We start from the raw sequence: 18,789 nt of genomic DNA, 5'->3' as shown, positions 1-18,789 counted from the left end.
CATGATTTACTTTCACTTTAATGGCATTGGTAAAATGATTAAAATATTTTCTTTTGACAAAAGCATTATTTAACCTAAAAGATGATAGTACAGGATTGTCAAAACAAAGACAGTTTGTATAAGTACATGTCAACGACACATATAAATATTTTACACTTGCTAGGTATTTACTACATAGCTTACACTGTAACTATAAGACAAAAATGCCATTAACTGATTTATTTCTACCAACCTTTTGGATCAAAACAGTTGCTTTAATGCCCAATTGTTTGAATAACACAATCTCACTCAGGAAAATAAATTAAACACACCTTATTGATTTTAGAATCTTGACACTCACTTAGGATGTGGGGGTCATTGAGGGGTCAAGAACAGTCCAGAACTCCCCATAGGAGAGCTGGAAACAACATCAAAGACATTTCCATCAACATATTTGGGATAAGTGCATGGATACGTAATGTGGCAGTCCGTAGCTTTGACACATAGTACATATTACTGGGGTAAACACTGAACAGAACACCCATTTTTCTCACCAATAACGCAGCAATTTGAACATTTTTTTTCTGTTGCTTTTCACTCTTATCAAAAAGCATCTTAAAAAGGGGGTCATTACAAACATGAGCAGTCAAAGGCAACAGTTTCATATAGTGGTCAGAGAGTTATAAACGCACGCACACTGTTCAACACACAAGAGCCACCTGAGATTTGAAGAGAGTAATAAGTCCTTTTGTGGTTTGGGCTAGCTTTAATGTACCACACACAGGTGTACCACTGAGAGTTCCCAAAGTAACAAGCATGAACAAAACACAGTACTGTATATCTGAAGCATCACTGTAATGCTATATCATGTAATTTCAATATCAATGATCAGCTCTGATGAAGCATGATGATGATGACACGTTGTCTACCCTGGTGGATGATTTCACACCAGGGACACAAACACTGATGAACAAAGCTGGGATGAGTTTGCAGAGAAGAAACAATTGAAAATAAATCCATCTGGGTGAGCACAGTGCAGCTCAAAGCAGCATAATAGTGTGAAATTGGTGACCAAATGCAATGTGAATCCACAGCAATGGAAGACTTTACTCAATATACTGTAGGCTGCAGGTGAATGTCCAACCATTTCTTCTAAAAGAAATCAAACAGCCAAAATTATTCGGATCCAGCTTTGAGGGGAGAAAACAGGTGACATGCAATCTCTGTTCTCCTGAGTGTCTCTGTCCATCCACCTTTCTCTGTAGTGTTGAGGCTTGTGTTCATAAGATGTCCCCATGTTCAGAAAGGAACAAACATATTTTTAAATGACAGAACTGACTGTATACATTCACTTCCTCCACTCTCAGCAGCCAAAGAGAAGGTTCCAGAACAAGAACATGGCAGATTCTTGTATGTTTCTCTTTGCCCCTAAGGTTTGATAAGATGTCATTTCAGTAAAGTTTCTTGTGAAAAGTTTTTCAGTTGCTCTGTTGGCTCAATTAGTTTGAGTTTGTCATTTACTTTTGACAAAAGGCAATATGAAAATATATGTGATATGGATATTCAATTTTTCCTCACAGTTTGTGTGAGCACACTGGCTCTGTCACAGGCTCACTGGCATGTGCCTTGACATTGTCTTGGCCGTATCTGTGTACAGTACTGTGTGGAACAGGAAAATAGTGGATGTGGACTGGCCCAATAAAAAAAACAGCCTATTCCATAGACGTGAGAAGCCTTCATATTTCCACCTTAATGGCAGAAACAGAGCTTTACATTCACGCTGCTAGAACCAACCGGTGCTAACACTGGCAGTGGATATGCTGATGCTGGTGCACCTTCCCATCCACGTGGGAGTGTGTGTGGGTGTGGATGTCTGTGTAGATCTTGGGATAGACCTTGGGAGCGAGAGCAGGCCCCCCCCCCTGGACCAAGAGAAGCTGCTGCTGCTGAGCTATGTAGTCCTCGTAGGTCAACGAGCCCAGACACTCTTTATCCCCACAGGCCGTGGTGCCGGGGGGAAGGGCTCGGTCGGCAGGAGGCGGGCGCTGGGATGCTGGCAGGGACGGGGCGGCGGAGCAGTGGCGTTTCGATTGGCAGAACCAGAGGAAGGCGGTGCCGAGGATGAAGATCACGCCCGCTGGGATGCCGATGATGACAGGCCAGGGTAGGCTGGGGGACGTTGCCGTGGGGACGGGTGGGAGGTAAGGCTTGGGGTCTGAACAAGGGTAGAAACACAGATGAAGCCGTCAGACATGTCAGAGTACACCCCCAAAACAGCTGTCATGAACCTGGACTCTAGAAAATACACGATGACACAATATAAAAATGTATGTCAAAATTTTTTGGAAATCTTGGAAATGTTCATAAAAAAAAATAAAAAAAGCAATGCAACTAAAGGTAAAAACAGACAAAAGCAACAGAAAGAATTATGACAATTAAAAAAAAAGTTTCGGTTGTAAGGATTACGAGTGACTTATGAGTGACTTGATCTGTCGATCGGCTCACCCGGAAGCACGGTAAGGTAGGCGCTGCGGAAGCTGTAGCCCATGGTGTTGGCCCCCAGACAGATGTACATGCCCGCATCCTCCTCCTTGGCCCTGGTGATCAGCAGCTTGTTGAGGTAGGAGCCGTCGGGCCGGGACCACACCTCCCCCGTGGGCAGCACCACGAAGCGGTGCTCGCCCACCTCGATGGTGGAGTTGTATTTGTTCTCGTCCCCCAGCTCCACCCTTTTAAGCCACTGGATGACTGGCTTCACATCGCTTCGCACTTTGCACTGGAAGGAGGTCGTCCCCCCGTAGTCAACGGTGGTATTGACCGGGTGGGTCCCCGTCAGGATGGGTTTCGAGTTGGTACGTTCTGTAACACAGGTTAGACCACAAGGTTGCGTGTGAAACTAGGGATGACATTTGGCACTACAACTGCTCATTAGTCGAGGCACAGACATACAGTATCAAATAATTTGTATCCAATTTCTCTTATGTTTTGTAGTTGAAATAAAACTATTGCAGGAGGAGAGATGTCATAAAGAATGTTCTCATCCCAGGCTACAATGCACCAGTAAGGATTCTTTCAATGGCGCAATTGGCAGATAGGAGCTCACCGCTTCTTCTTACAATGCTGTGGCTGATGTGACAGCAGTTGACACACTTACATAATTCTCTCTCTCTCTCTCTCTCTCAGCTGACAGTTGCAAAGTTTATGGGTTTAGTTTTTCTTAAAGTAGCATTTGACAACATGCAAGTCGCATTTAGTTTGATTCCCCTCCTCCTTCCTTGGCATCCCTTTTGGTAGAAACATGTGTTTCAGGAGTCCAACCACAGCTGGGATTTAATGTGCAGCACATGGGACGTCTGGGAGAGAAGCTGGTCCGCTCAACAGAGCCTCATCATCGCTTCCTCTGACCCAACAAACCGACACTAACCAACATGAAAACAAACCTATGCTCAAAACTAACATTTAGTCCAAGCCAGTCTGACAAGTGCACTGACATTAGTTTCAGAAGTTCTCAACACTGTACATCTCAGAGTTATGGAGCACGGTGCCTGCAATGAGTAAATTCAGGAATACTTGCACTGGCACAATATTTTATATTTTGTTGAACAGCAAGTATGCTGTTCAACACTCTTCAGCATTACTCTGATGTACCTTCCACCCACATCACTGGATACAGGAACAAAAGATGTCTGAGCAATAATACTTTCATCAGGCCATGCTTTGTGCATGAATCACCCCCTCCGACCCAAACGAGGGCATGGTGATTCACGGCAAGATCGACCTCCTTCTATCAAACGCGTTCATAAGCAGAGATACTTACGTATGACCTCCACCTTGTAGGTGGCGTTGATCTCCCCTGCTCGGTTGGAGACGTGGCAGGTGTACCTGCCGCTCTGCTCGGGCGTCAGGTTCTTGAGACTGAGGGTCCACTTCCTCTTGCGGCCCTCGGCCCCGCCCGGCCCGTCGCCTGCGTCCCCCAGCAGTGGACGGCTGTCCTTCAGCCACACGATGTCTGGCCGCGGGTTCCCGCTCGCCGTGCACTTCAGGCGCACCGAGCTGCCCACGGGGCGGGCGATGACGCGCTTCCTCATCTTCGCCGGCTGCGTGAACCGTGGACGGACTGGGAGGTCCATGAGCGGAGGAGAGAGGGAGAGGAGAGAGGGAGAGGAGAGAGAGAGGAGGGAGAGAGGGAGAGGAGAGAGAGAAAGGGAGAGAGGGAGGGAGAAGAGAGGGAGAGGCAGAAGAGAGGGGATAGGAGAGAGGGAGAGGGGAGAGAGGGAGAGGAGAGAGAGGGAGAAGAGACGGAGAGGAGAGGAGAGGGAGAAGAGAGGGAGAGGAGAGAGGGAGAAGAGAGGGAGAAGATAGGGAGAGGGGAGAGGGAGGGAGAGGGGAGAGAGGGAGAAGAGAGGGAGAGGGGAGAGGAGAGAGGGAGAGGAGAGAGGAGGGAGAAGAGAGGGAGAGGAGAGAGGGAGAAGAGAGGGAGAAGAGAGGGAGAAGAGAGGGAGAGGGGAGAGGAGAGAGGGAGAGGGGAGAGGAGAGAGGGAGAAGAGAGGGAGAGGGAGAGGAGAGAGGGAGATGAGAGAGGGAGAGGAGAGGAGAGAGGGAGGTTCATGAGGAGAACAGTTCTACTGAACCTTTTGATTTTACAGACCGCGTAGTCTCTTTGCGCATGAGACACCGGTTAGACGTTTCTGTGAATCACACATTCTGTCTGTTTTGGCAAGATCATGTTTGTTCTGACTAAATAAATACCTAAAAGAAACAAGAGTGATTCACAAGATTGGGACCCCAAAACTGTTTGTGGTTTGGAGGCAGCACAGGGCGGCTGGGAAGGGGTGGGGTCTAGGAAGGAGAGAATAGAGTGCTGGAGAAGGAGACATAACTGAAAGGACAGCAGGAGGGATTTGGCCCCAGAGGGAGCACTTAACTGCAACACTTCACAGTGTAAAAATACTCATGGCAGTCCTCCTTTGAAGAGGGTGAAACATGACTGGCCACATTCTCTGTGTATGTTTGTATGTATGTGTGTGTGTATGCATATAAAGGCAATCAAAGAATCCACAAAGGTGGCCATCGTGAGAGAGAGGGATGGAATGTTTCCCCTATCATACTTCACTCAAATAGCCATCTCTCTGGCCTGTCAGAGGCAATTATCTAAGCAAACAGCACCCTGGGAAGTCTGTGTGAGTGTGAATGATATGCTGTTAATTCACTGTCTTTTGAACGTGTGAGTATGTTTGTGTATGCGTGTGTGCGTGCATAATTCAATTCACTTTATTGATCCCAAAGTGCTCAGGAATGTTTGATGCATAAAAAGTTTTAAAAGTTGATAGCCACCCACATGCTAACTGCTTCAACGGTTTGTTTTCTGCTACCTCTGTTTAAGTTTTTAGGACTATGCTGCTGGAATTTGGAGTAGGTCTGTTATGACAAAGATTGTATCTTGGCAATGCAGAGAATCATATCTTTATGCATAGATTAACATGTAAAGATAAAAACTAGAATTTGGGTTCTTACCCAGCTTTCCAGTCAGCTCTGGTGAGTGTTCTCCATCTTCTCCTGCCCCTGTGCCATCCCTTACAGAGCTGGAGTCATCTGCATGTAGACAGAGGGAAAACATGAGGAAAAAGACATTAAATAACATTGACATAAACATCGATTTGTATAGCCCTTTTTACAAGCAATGTCAGAGGGTTTAAATCAAGTCACAAACTTAAAAAAAAAAAAAAATTAAAAACTTCACAGGTCCAACCCATATCTTCAGCTGTGGCTAAGCGCTTCTGTTGCAGGGGCTGCAATGTCTCTGAAGTTGCAGGGATTGCAGATTTATGGCCAAGACATGGTCACATGCCCAGTATCAAAGCAGGTTGAAATACCCATGCCCAACTCCTATCTGAGCCTCATGCTCAGTTCTACCCCCCATCCACCCATCCATCAGTCTATCCGTCCGTCCATCCGTCCAGCCGTCCAGCCATCTTCCATCCATCCATCCTCACAGCCAGCAACCAGAGTGACGGGTCAATAATGATAACACAATGCCTTACACATCTGCTTTGCGTCACGCTAGGAACCACTTCAAGATGGAACCATCTTCTCTGAGCTGCGAGGCAACTGCAGAGGATCCACATCTGCACTGACTGGGTCAGAGCAGACCCCCGGATCGGATGAGTGACCCCTTCATCCATCCACAGCCTCCCACACAGCCTTCAGCTCTCATTCTTACTCGGCCAAATGGAAAGTTTCAGTAAGAACCTGATGTGGATTGTGAGGGGAACTGAAGAAGAAGGACCACCTGTGAGATCTGCATGTGTGCACACTGATTTAGAGGCAACTTCTCCCAAAGTTCACCATTTGGAAGGAAAATAAAGAAATGCAATAGCAGTAAAAACCACTTCCCTCGGGCTGTATTGGACTGTATTTTTAGAGGGTGTGTGTGTGTTCGAAGAGTGCACTGGCCAACCGCCATCTGTGAGCCTAAGTGGCAATCTAAAGTGTGTGAGCTCTGGTTACAGCACCTTTCTCCCCGCTCCTCCCAGCGCTACATGACTGGCGTACTCTGGGCTGCTTTGTCTTTGAAGCCTGCGGCGCGGGAACTTGGATCTGCCAGTGTCGGCGGTTTAACACTCTTCGAGCACAACGCCACGACAAACCCCTCAGAGGGACAACACCGCAGACCATTGCTAGGACACCTGAACACTTCATTATCACTCCGCTGCTAGGACAACTGTGCCACATACACTAGCCAGGCCGAGCACCAGCCATACCTCATGACAATCCTCTGCAAACCCAACTATTTCTCAGGCATTTTGCAATGTTTTCCATGTTGGTTTTGAAGTTATTTTATCTAAATCTGTTTTTATTGTACACATATGTTTATGAAGCTCTTCCAGGGACTGAACTCACAGCTCTGAGGTTGCCAGCTCAATGTGCATCCAATAGAACGACTGAGGCCAATACACCGTGTCTCCTAGAACTTCCTCGTAGTCCTCTAGGTTCCATTCAGTCTGATGTTTTCACTTGAATGTAGACAAAGCAGCCCAGAGTACGCCAGTCATGTAGCGCTGGGAGGAGCGGGGAGAAAGGTGCTGTAACCAGAGCTCACACACTTTAGATTGCCACTTAGGCTCACAGATGGCGGTTGGCCAGTGCACTCTTCGAACACACACACACTGGACTGCACATAAATGTGAACACAGACACAGGGTACACATGTCAAAAATCATTCCACAGTTCAGCTGCATTCAATAATACCATACCCCCATTCTTTTGATCAGTTTCTAAACTACAATCATCCGCCAAATGTCTTGCCTACAAAAACACAGTAATATAGCTTCCATGAAACAGCATTCGCTTTCTGATATACATCCAAATATCACTCTACCCCCTAAAAAATACCCCCTGCCCCACCTTCCTCTCCACCCATCAAAAGCTCTGTGATTTACAGAAAGTCAAACAAAGACATAAAGTAGGAGGGTTGTCAGGTTTCCCTATAAAACAAACTCCTTTACCCCAATTTCTTTCTTTCGTTCTTCCTTTTTTCTTTTCTTTCTCTTCTTTCTTTCTGGCCTTAGTTCCTTCCTCAGGAGAGGGAGGCAAACTGGGCACAACAACACGCTACATTTCACACATTGACTGTCTGTGTGTGTGACAGGGCTTGTTTGTCTAACCCCTCCGCGTGTTGACTTCCACGTCTGTGCAGAGTGGGGATCAGCCTTACATGGCCTGCTTCAGAAACACGAGAACTGAGGTCTGTTACGGCCGGGCCCTTGGCCATTAGGGACCCTCTGTTTTGCTATAGGGTCATGTCCTTCTCGGATTTTAATTTCAAGACACTGGATATTAGAACATGGGTATAGGAGGGGTGCAATATTTATTTTAAAAACTTGTAAACAATCTAGGGTGTACTTGGTTTATCTGATGTAGCGCAACGGGATTATAAAAGAAAATGTGAACTGTTGGTTCAGTGATCTAAATCAAGTTCACCTAAAGGTTCTTAGTCAGTAGTTGGATTATGTTGTTGGCCAATAACAAGTCTTCTCCACTGAGTTGTGGCTGGCACTTACAAGCTAGCTAACCTTCAGAAACAAAGACTAGCTGAAAAACCTTTTCCAAAATTCCAAAATGTTCCAAGACCTTGACTCTACACACACAAAAATATATCGGGCATGAACATCCAGTTGAGATGCTTGGCCACTCAAAGAATTAAGACCCCTCCGCTGAATCACACCATGATTTGACCTGACAGGCGCCAGGACCCTGCAGTGCCAGTTACCCTTCACCCCTCATCCCCAGGTAGATCAAAGCCCCTGCTCAACTCCCAGATCCACGGATCCAAACAAGCAATATTTCCTCTTAAGGTATATACTAATTACTCTGTCATCTTCTCTGCTGGTACAGCGTAACTGGAGAAGCAAAACGAAAGAGATATTGTTTTTCTACCTACACAAATTGGACCTCGAGAGTACTGACAGTTAGACGCTTTCAAAAGTTTGGTCCTGGCCTTCAACCCCCCCCCCCCCCTCCTCCGGTCTGATTTACACTACCATCAGGCAGCGACCTGACTTATGGAAACCATTACAGCCTTTCCAGCTACACAGCTCTGTATTTACAAAGGGCTCCTGCCTCTAAACTGGGGGCAGATTTACGATGCAGGCCCTCGGAACAGACAGAGTTACAATACACGCTACAGACGAACAACGCAGGAATGAACAGCACTGACAAGACGACAGATTAACGTCCTGTCCTGTATATTTACGATCAAAATCACACCAGCGGCAACACATATTTGAAGCGCTAACATTTCCAAGTTTGTTAAATGTTTGACTGAATCCGCACTGTTGGCTAAATGTTTCTGTAGACTGGGAGGTCTGTGAACTTAATTGACCAAACTGTGGTCTACTTTAATGCATTTGGAGACCTCTTTTTCTCTCAGCTCTCTCTCTTCCTCCAACTCTCTATCTCGCTCTCTCTCTTTTTTTCTCTCTTTCTTGCTCTCTCCCTCTTATCACCCTAACACACAAACACAAGCTCACAAACAGAAAATACAGACACACACAAACTTGACTTTTTCTGAAGAGAATATTTAAAAGAAAGAAAGGTCATAAAGTAAATGTCTTCCATTCGTTTTGATACATTCCTTCTCATAGCTCTTTCTACCAGATAGCAATTTCTCTTAAGAAATAAACTCTTACAGACCCCTGCCAAGACAACAAAATGTTTATGACTAATACCATTTACAAATGTGATTACACGTTTGCCGACAACGCCGAGCCTGTTTCTCTGAAATATGAACATGCATTGGCGTGACTGTGAATTGTTTCCAGCTTTCAGCCATCGCTCCATAAGATAATTTGTGTGCATGGGGCTGATTACCCAGCATGCCTTTTTCTCTGGCAGCGGATCTGGCCAGGGGTGTGGGGCGCGGGGCAGGTTTAGAGAGGCCTTACTCCGTGGAGAGGAGAGATTGACCCTGGTATTAGGCCTGTCCTCCCCTCTTTACTGGATTACCGGCACCGATGAAGCCGAGGCGGACCATGTGATGTCCTGCCCAAAGGCATGCTGGGAGCAGAGAACCATGGAGTCTGAGGAATGGTCTGGGTAACTAATCTTAACCATTCTCTCTTTCTGTCTTACCCTGGATAGTGATCCTAAAGAGTTACCTGGCTGAAGAACTGGTTGGGTGGCGAGATTGTTTATCATTAAACTTGACTCACATTTCCTTGGGTTGAGAACATTTTTTTGTTTCATGTAAAAAATAAAAAAAATACAATTGTTGTCAGTACCTTTCTCACTATGGTGTTCATTGGTTTACTATACTCTGTCCTTTACTTTACAGATATATTAATGACGAATCTCTGTACATGTCCAGTTCCACACGCTTGATTCTTAGACTCAACAATACAGAGATTAGAAAACTGCAGAGATCCTTCACTTAACCCCAGCATACAGGCAGCTCCTCAGCCTTGGTTCTCTAAAGTTACAGAAAACCAGGAGAAGTTCACAAGTCTTAACTCTGTAACACCTCTCAGCATGTTTAAAGTGAAGGTAAGCTGGACTACAGAAACAAAGTACCATTTTCTGATCAAACAATCAGTTTTTAGACATAATAAAAACATGGATTTTGCACAGGGGCAGTGAGTACTGGCCAGTACGTGTTTCTATCACAAACAAAGTGAACGAGGGTGTATATGTATCTTTGTGTCTATGTGTGTGTGTGTGTCTGTAGGTCTAACTCTGAGCAGGGCTCTGTGTTTCCTGGTGTTGGCATGTGGTTTGATCTCCTGCCATGAAGGGGCTCTGTAGTCTAATAGTGGCCACCTGTGTGAGGAAATACAGGACCTGCTCTGCTCCACCTCTGTTTCCACTGGAGGCCACAGAGATCAGCATGCACAGCTGGGACACACACACATTCTCTCTCTCCCTCTCCCTCTCCCTCTCCCTCTCCCTCTCCCTCTCCCTCTCCCTCTCCCTCTCCCTCTCCCTCTCCCTCTCTCCCTCTCTCCCTCTCTCCCTCTCTCCCTCTCTCCCTCTCCCCCTCTCCCCCTCTCCCTCTCTCCCCCTCTCCCCCTCTCCCTCTCTCCCTCTCTCCCTCTCTCCCTCCCTCCCTCCCTCCCCCTCTCTCTCTCTCTCTCTCTCTCTCTCTCTCTCTCTCTCTCTCTCTCTCTCTCTCTCTCTCTCTCTCTCTCTCTCTCTCTCTCTCTCTCTCTCTCTCTCTCTCTCTCTCTCTCTCTCTCTCTCTCTCTCTCTCTACACACATACTCACCCATACACGCTCACTATCTCTGCGTCTTCTACACACACACACTCTCTTTCTCCATCTCTCTTTCTCTAATTCTGCCTTTCTCTTTTACACACATACAGAAACAATTCACATTGTCCTTGACTGTCATTTTGAGGAAAGAAAAAATAAAAAATAAAGTGTAATCTAACATGTAAAGTGGTGTGGGTGAGAGAAGGTAGTTGTTTCATCTCTGTAATGTTCTATGATGGCTACACTGACCCGTGTCACCCTGAGATAACAAGGCCTTTAGAACCACAATGTTTTTCCTGTGAGGAGCCTGTCTGAGTTTATAACAGTCGCCACACATGTCCACTAGGGGGAGATGATGTTTGATTACAGTCAAAACCATTAGTGCAGCCTTTCACTGAATGAAATCTATAAAATACACTTAGTGTAATTAAGTTCAAATGGACATTCATGACTGATGTGGTACAGAGGATTGAATTATTGTATTAATCAGTCACTTCTCATACTCAAATAGGCTCTTTGGTATATTAATAAACCATATGCCAGACATAATTGTTATTCTCGAGGTTGAGGTCAAATTAAATCCACAATTGGATTGTTGAGAGGAACAGACAGAAAACGAACACTGAAAAATATATCCTTAGACCATGGAACATCACCTTTTTTTACATTGTAAATGCAATGCCAACTGTCTAAAATAACATCTAGTTTGTGACCGCTAGTCATAAATGTCAAGAGCGATGCATTTTATATGTACTGAAACCTACAGTTGGGGATCATGTTCTGTTTGTATGCGCACTAAAGAAGCCTGCTTTGCTTCACTGTGTGACCCTGGGTTTTCAGCCTTGGTCAGACAGCAGATTTTCCTAGTGCCTGTTTTCTCCAGGCTGCTTTCTATCACGCTTGCACTTAATCTGCCTGTACACACAGGGTCACGCAGAAGGGGATTCTTCCAGTAATGGGTATGGGATGAGCTGGGGAAGATAGCACGGATCCTTGACCCCCCCCCCCGCTCCCCACCCGGTAGTGCATGTGTGATGACCTCTTGTCTGGTCTCTTCAACTGGCCCCCTCATCAGCCCAGCTGCTTCAGTGTAACCCTAGTAAACATCAAGACCAGGACGGGGCTTTGCCGAATTAACATATCTCACATATTGATCGCTCTGCGCTCTCTTTGAAACCGACACCCCCGTCCCTGCACTTTGAACTGCCTCTCCCGCTCGCTCTCTTGCTCGCTCTCTCTTTCTGCACAGTTCTGTCCAAATTGTTTAAATATATAGGAGGTTCCTGTTTTAGTGAAACGAGAGAACATTCAAAGATAGAGGGAAAACCCACACACACAAACTGTACGGCACTCCAATCTGAAACAGAACAAACATTGGTCAGCAATATTGGAGACTTCTGGACATGATCACGAATCACATTGATTTGTTGATCACTGTTTATGTACTGTAACTAACCGAATCAAAAAGAAACATGAACCGCAAAAAAAAGAAAAAAAAAAAGAAGAAAAACTGCCGACTTAAGGCACTGCCAAGCTCTTTCATGGGAACATGTAAACGAGTCTTATATCATGTATGTGAGCAAAGAGAAGCCCATGGACACACATAAATAATCAGCAATACAGCGTTACTGCAACGTTCCCTGCCGGAATGCGAGAATGTCTCGCACGTCTCACACTTCAAAGAGGATACTGATCCCAGGGAGTAAACCTCCACGATCTGGCCTGCTTCACCGCGCGCAGATCAGTGGCGTACAGCCGACACTGGATGCCTCTGATGAAGTGTTTACACTCATAAACTGGCCCGTCACTCTTTTGCTTGTGTGTGCCGGTTGTGTAGTACTGGTTTCAATTATACAATTGAACTCGATCAATTCAACAAAAACAAAAAAAATGGCGTCTCTTTGGACTCAAAAAGCGTCACCCATGCATGAATGTGCAGGCTCGTGGATCCCAGATGAACTAGCTAACTGGAGGAGGAGGGGGGGGGGGAAGTGACGACAGCAATGTCTGTTGTGGTTTGGGCTTGGAAATTTTACACAACATATTTACAACCCAAGTCTGACTCCTTTTCCACTTTGCTCATACGACAGCTTTGTACCTTCTGCCAAACGTGTACAGTGCCGAAACATAATCAAGACGTCACACTCACTTAGACCTTACAAATCACCCAGTTGAGACTCCAGACCACATCAAAGCTGAACTCTCACTCAGGGGAAAATGTCTCTGCCACACAGACATACCTTTATAAGCTGTGGTAAATCTCTTAATAACTCAAACCTCTTTCCTTCAAACACAAAACGGCATTATAGTGGATGGCTACATGGTGGACTTTCATAGGAGCAGAAAAAGTGGTTGAATAAAGGAATTTCTGTCACGGCGTGAGGTGGGGTTGGACCCAAACGCAGGGGAGTCGGCAGGCATGGCAGAAACAAGGGTTTTATTCTCAGGAAACAGGAACCTAAATACACACCCAAACGACACAGGTGGACACAATGACGCTAACGAGACAGGTGAAGACAATGACAGGGAAACACTAGGGCAGGACAATAAACTGAAACTGGGGGGGGCACGGCTGTGGCCGTGACAATTACAAGGCCTAAGTGTGAAGTCTGTGGACACGCTAAAATGAGTGTTGTGAATAGAGTCTGACAAGATGCTGTCAGGGGAGAGGAATGTCGGAAACAGGCAGTCGTTCTAAACCATGAACAGTGCTCCAAGCCATTGCTCTTAACACGCTGTGGTGCTGATCAAACTACCAGTCAATATTAGGGCCATAGAGGAACAGCTTCCATGTTTGTCTTACCGCTGAGAAGGTCGAACAAACAACCAAACTGACCATACTTTCACTGTGATACAGTAGAGGACTGCAGGTCAAAATGTGCTTTTGTTCAGTTATCTCAGATCTAACTACACAGTCAATGACACAGATACCCAAGTGGTCAGTGCGCACGCACGCACGCATTCTCAAACAAAGACTACATGTCTGTTACTCCAGCTGCTACAGTTGCATATCTGTTACTCACAGTTGTTACAGAAGACAAGTACTTAAAATAAAGAATATATAAAATATATAAACAAAAAAATATATAAAAATTTGCAATTTAGTCATACATGCACTATTAAACTAGTATTTCATGTATTTGGACTTAATGTCAGCATTGAAGTATTTTCCTCACAGTTAAAGGAGAAACTTAATCAAAAGGCCAGGACAAGAAGAGATTGAGATGAAAATTAGACAATACATCGCTACATCCTCATTACTGATCAAAGCGATTCTAGCATTTCTTGAAGGACATACCAATTCAGCGAGGGGGTGCAGTGAGAGAGGAACATGGTGAAGAATGAGTGTGCTTTGATGAGGAGGAATGTTGAAAAGTAGACAAAAGTTTGCCTCATACTTCAAAAGAAACCTTTACCATGAAAGCACACTCACGCTCCCCCTCTCCTTTACTCTCCCTTTCTCTCTCTTCCAACATGTCATTACTAATTGCCGGACCTACTCTGCCCCACCTCCACCCCCAAATCCACACTCCACTTGTTTCTCCTCTTTTCAGGTCCCCCCACGGCCGTGGTTTGGGATCATAATCACTTCTAGCTTGACAAAGGACTACTAGCGGCAACAAAAAAACCTTCCTGATGAAAAAGGATTCTACCAAACAGCCAAACTACCTAACGAAGAACCTATTATGGTCCTTTGGAAAGAAGGGTTTGGTCCAGGGTAGGTGTGTGGCTGAGCAGAGGCCCCTCCCTTGGTGGGCCAATCCCCCCCCCCCCCCCAAGCCCCAGTACCACCTCTGGGGAACAATGCAGGACAAGCTTAATCCTCCATGGGGCATAATGAGCTGTAAGCTTTCCTTTCAGTGCAGAAATGTCCCTTGCACGCTGCTCTGATCTCACACAAATACACCCCTCTGCTTCCTTTCAGCCTTTCAGAGTCTCCTGGAAAACCTCCTTCCTCTGACCACTCTCTCTCTATCTCCTCTCTCTCCTCTCTGGTTCTCACACACATCCACAAACACACGCATACTGTACACACACAAGTGCAAACTCTCCCAGAAACCCATCTTTTGGAAAACATCTCAGAAGGGTTGGGGTCTGGACACCTGACAGTTGATGGACTTGGTTCTGTGTGGGGGCTAGATGGTACGGCATGAATGTCTGTAACAGGCCCAACTATTTCCCCAGAGCCCCTGTCACAGTGTAGATGTTAGGCTTTTACTGTCAATGGATTTCTATAGTTCTGTCAAATACTGGTAAGGAAGAGGCAGCTGCAAACCTTTACCAAAATACGTTCTCTCATACGGGAATGTTTGGATTTTTCAGTGAAATGAACAGTAGTACAAAATAATTTGGAATTCTCAGAATCCTTTCAAAGGTTACGTGTGTGAATGATCTTGACTTGGCCTGGACTGCTTTAGTTTAACACACACACGCATACATACACACAAGGTTCAAACAGAGCATGCAGATACAGGGAAAAGAGTATTGAAACCATTCCAACTCCTGGGAGAACAGAGCCTTCCAACCTGCGGCTGAAGCATGATGTAGAGATCACCATCATGGGAGCCTCTTCTCTCTGCTTATCTGTCTCTGTCTCTCTTTCCCTTTCACTCATGTTGTCTTCCTCCCCCTCCTTCTCTCTCCTGCTTTACTTTTCTCTATTCTCCCCTTCTCCACTGGGGGAGGAGAGGACAGGCGGCCCGCCTGAGGAATCCATTAAAGGGAGAATGACAGCTAATCGGCTTACTGGGAGCTCTGGGCCCGGAACCCGCCCCTCCACCTGATGAAAGTTGTGGGGGTCCAACAGCCATGTTACAAGCCAAGCCACCCCTCAGAGGGAGGTAAGAGAGAGACAGAGAGAGAGAGAGAGAGAGAGAGAGACAGAGAGAGAGAGAGAGAGAGAGAGAGAGAGAGAGAGAGAGAGAGAGAGAGAGAGAGAGAGACCGAGTGAGAGAGTAAGAGAGAGAGGTAGAGACCCACAGGGCGATGACGAGGGACCACTTCATCGGAGGATGAGACAATGAAGCATTACTAATGAATAAGCCTGCTGGCCCAGCAGGGAACAGCCAGTGCTCTCGCTCACTCACTAGTGCACGCACTACTTGGAGAAAAGAATCGACCTCAGAGTTCTCGTTAGAAATGGTGAGTCGTGAGTAAACAAGTAGTGAGAAAAAAAGAAAAAAAAAGGCAATTCAAAGAACAGATGTGGTGACACAAAAACAAATACCCTCTTTAGTTGCTCATCCACCGTGTGAAAAACAACAGCGATGATGGTGTCTTTAAGAGATGGAGCACAAGTCCATTTTTGTACGTGTGGGTGGGTCGGGTTCTGTAAACTACAGGCCCGCAAACAAGCTCGCGAATGAAATTCGATTTGATTGATTGCCTTGTCTATGATTAAATGCTCCCTCCCTTCTAGAGTTGCCTGTCTGCTAAATTCCTGAGGTCCAACCAAAACAGAACGGGTTTCTGTCTTTTCTTCTCCCTCCTTCCATCACTCTATCTTGTTTCCGTCTGTCTTGGTGGGGAAACGAGGCAGAACGAACCCACAGGAACAGGCAGGCGTGAAATGGAGGCCAAGGACCCTTCTGGTGTGTGTGTGTCTGTTCAAGTGGGTGGTTGGTTAACTGGAGAGAGTTGGGGTGTATGCGTGGAGGGGGGTGCCTCTCTCACTCTTGTTTTGTTCCATTTGTGTTCCTTCCTCTAAGTAAACCTTATTGGAAAACCTGCTGTATTTTTGACAAGAGCCGAAAGGGTGACTGAACGCAGCCCTCTGCTCATGGCCTCTCGCCCACCTTGCTTCTCTGTTTTGAGCTTTGTTTTCCTCTCCTTATCGCCCACTATGGATTCTGCTCTTCTCCTTTTCTCTGTCTCCATATCACTGCATTTATTGTTCTCTCTCCTAGCTCCGCTTGGACATGTTTCATCCCCATTTTCTTTTGTCTCTCCCTCATCTCTCCTTCAATCTGTCACCCCCACCTCCCCCTTGTCTTCTTTCTCTGATCAGACAGGATATTTCCTGGCACTATTCAAATGATTCATCTTCTAGTAGGATGTTGTGCAGTGGCAGCCTGAAACGTCGCAATATTGGGTCCAAAACCAGACCAAGTTATGCTTTGACACAGCTGTGGCATTTGGCACTTGCGTCACAGTGTAGAAAGAGTAAAAGAAAGCAAGAGAGGAAGAATATGTGAGGATTAAGGAGGATAGGCTTGTCCAGAGTTTGCTTTCAGTTCATTTACCCTCCTGTAAAAACTAACGGTTCTGTGTGTGTGTGCATGTGGTGCGCATGTGTAAGTATGTCTATGGGTGAGTGTTTGTGTGCATGCATATGTGTTGCCTTAGTACTGGCTACTAGGTTTGACTACTGGTATGTGAAAGCCCAGCATGGCTCATGCCTGGACAAATAGAAACAATGATGGTGGTAAAAAAAACAACATTAACAGACTAAGCCTAGATATACACCTCCACACCTCACACCCAACAGAGGAAAACAGTGTTGCCGCCAAAGTTTATAATTTGCTGGGTGTACCCACACCAAACACTGAACTCTCCAATGGCAAAATGGTTGAAAAAACTTTCAGCCCCAATCTGATGGACAGAATTCTGTCTCTCATCTTAGCAAACTGAAACAGATGCCTATACAGCAGAATGTAACATCTCACAGTGTATTCTATTTAATTGTACGACATTGTGTTTCATTGCACACTGTTGTACGGTATTTTATTCTAATGTGTCATATCTGACTGTGAATCCAAATTTATTGCCCCTGTTCGGTGATCACTAGCAGATGTTGGCGCAGTCTGAGCTTCCTATGGTTGAGCAAGCTGTTAAAACTTCTATAAATCATCATGCCAGTTCCATCCAACCAGGTCGTTCCAAACGCGACTCTGTCAAAACGAGCTGCTAGCCTGGTTAGCCGTCCCGAACGATAAAAGAAATACATTTGAATTTGTGTAGATTAAGGAGCTAAGGAGCCCTTCATGGTTTACCACTAACCATCTCCCGTTGTTCATCCGCAACCGTCCACACACACACACACACACACACACACACACACACACACACACACACACACACACACACACAGCAATCTTCATTCAAAACAAAAGCATGCCCGAGGCAGCCATCAGTAAACTGAGTGTTGCCCAGGGAGGGTCAAGAGGAAAAATAAATCTGTCACCAGGGCTGACTGTGGTGTGCCAGAAGGACTGGCCATGTGTGCACATACAGTTTGTATGAATACATTTCTTTTTGTCTGTGTGTAGCTGTGAGTGAATGTGTGTTCAGTGACTCAATCATGACGTGCTGTTATAACCGCTAAGCATGGCAGGGAAAAAGCAAAAGGAATCTTTTAATTTCCCCTTAAAATCTAGTCTTAAGTTTCGTCACATTACATTCTAACTTGCCCAAGTGGCTAAAACGTACAGTCGATCTTTGTCCAATCAAAAACAATAAAGGGAAAAGGGAAAAGGCTGTGAAAATATTTAGACAAATGAAGTGTGGAGCGTGAATAAGGAGTTGGGCAGTGGGATGGACGGAGGGTGAGACTTAATGAGAAAAAGGTGTCAAATACGCTTAGGATCGTTACGGGCAGATTTAAAACAACAAGCCCAGGTGTGGGCTGGTTTTGGACCCACCCAACCTTCACACAGATGGCCAAGAGGACCACACAGGAGAAGGGGAGGGAAGAACAGGAGAGGAGGGTCTACGCACCCACACACATTTTTTTAACTTCCACAGACAAAAATACCGCATAGGGATCGAACTAAGGGTCCAGATATGTGAATCCTGGGCAGGACTGTGTGGTTACAGACCCTGACAAAGCTGCCAACATCAACCCCAGAAACAAGCAACCGACACACCTTCTCCCGCCTTCTGTCCAGTGCTGCCCCTCATTCCTGCAACGTAAACAACATGCTGACCCTGGTAGTGGGGTGAGGAGTGAGGAGGGTGGGATGTGTGTGTGTGTGTGAGGGGGGGGGGCTGAGGGTGAGGTGGGGGGTTATGGTGGCTAGAGTCTCGGGTTGCAATGGAAGGAACCCAGCCAACAAAGAGATTAG

The 18,789-nt window shown here is 45.9% G+C and overlaps 1 protein-coding gene across 2 annotated transcripts in view; it reads right to left on the bottom strand.

Moving 5' to 3' along the window:
• Nucleotides 1–18,789, bottom strand: part of fgfrl1a (fibroblast growth factor receptor like 1a) — a 32,304-nt gene continuing 13,515 nt past the window's right edge. For both annotated transcript variants that reach the window (XM_062476169.1, XM_062476170.1), the window contains exons 5-8: nt 5,494–5,571; nt 3,797–4,096; nt 2,485–2,838; nt 1–2,194 (exon numbers count right to left, since the gene is read on the bottom strand). In XM_062476169.1, coding sequence (XP_062332153.1) covers nt 1,779–2,194; nt 2,485–2,838; nt 3,797–4,096; nt 5,494–5,571 — 1,148 coding nt within the window. In that variant the 3' untranslated portion in view covers nt 1–1,778. The remainder of the gene's footprint in view (nt 2,195–2,484; nt 2,839–3,796; nt 4,097–5,493; nt 5,572–18,789) is intronic.

The sequence above is a fragment of the Osmerus eperlanus genome, chromosome 13 (assembly GCF_963692335.1).
Source record: "Osmerus eperlanus chromosome 13, fOsmEpe2.1, whole genome shotgun sequence".
In the NCBI taxonomy this organism is placed as follows: Eukaryota; Metazoa; Chordata; class Actinopteri; order Osmeriformes; family Osmeridae; genus Osmerus; species Osmerus eperlanus.
This window is presented reverse-complemented; position numbering and strand designations above follow the sequence as displayed.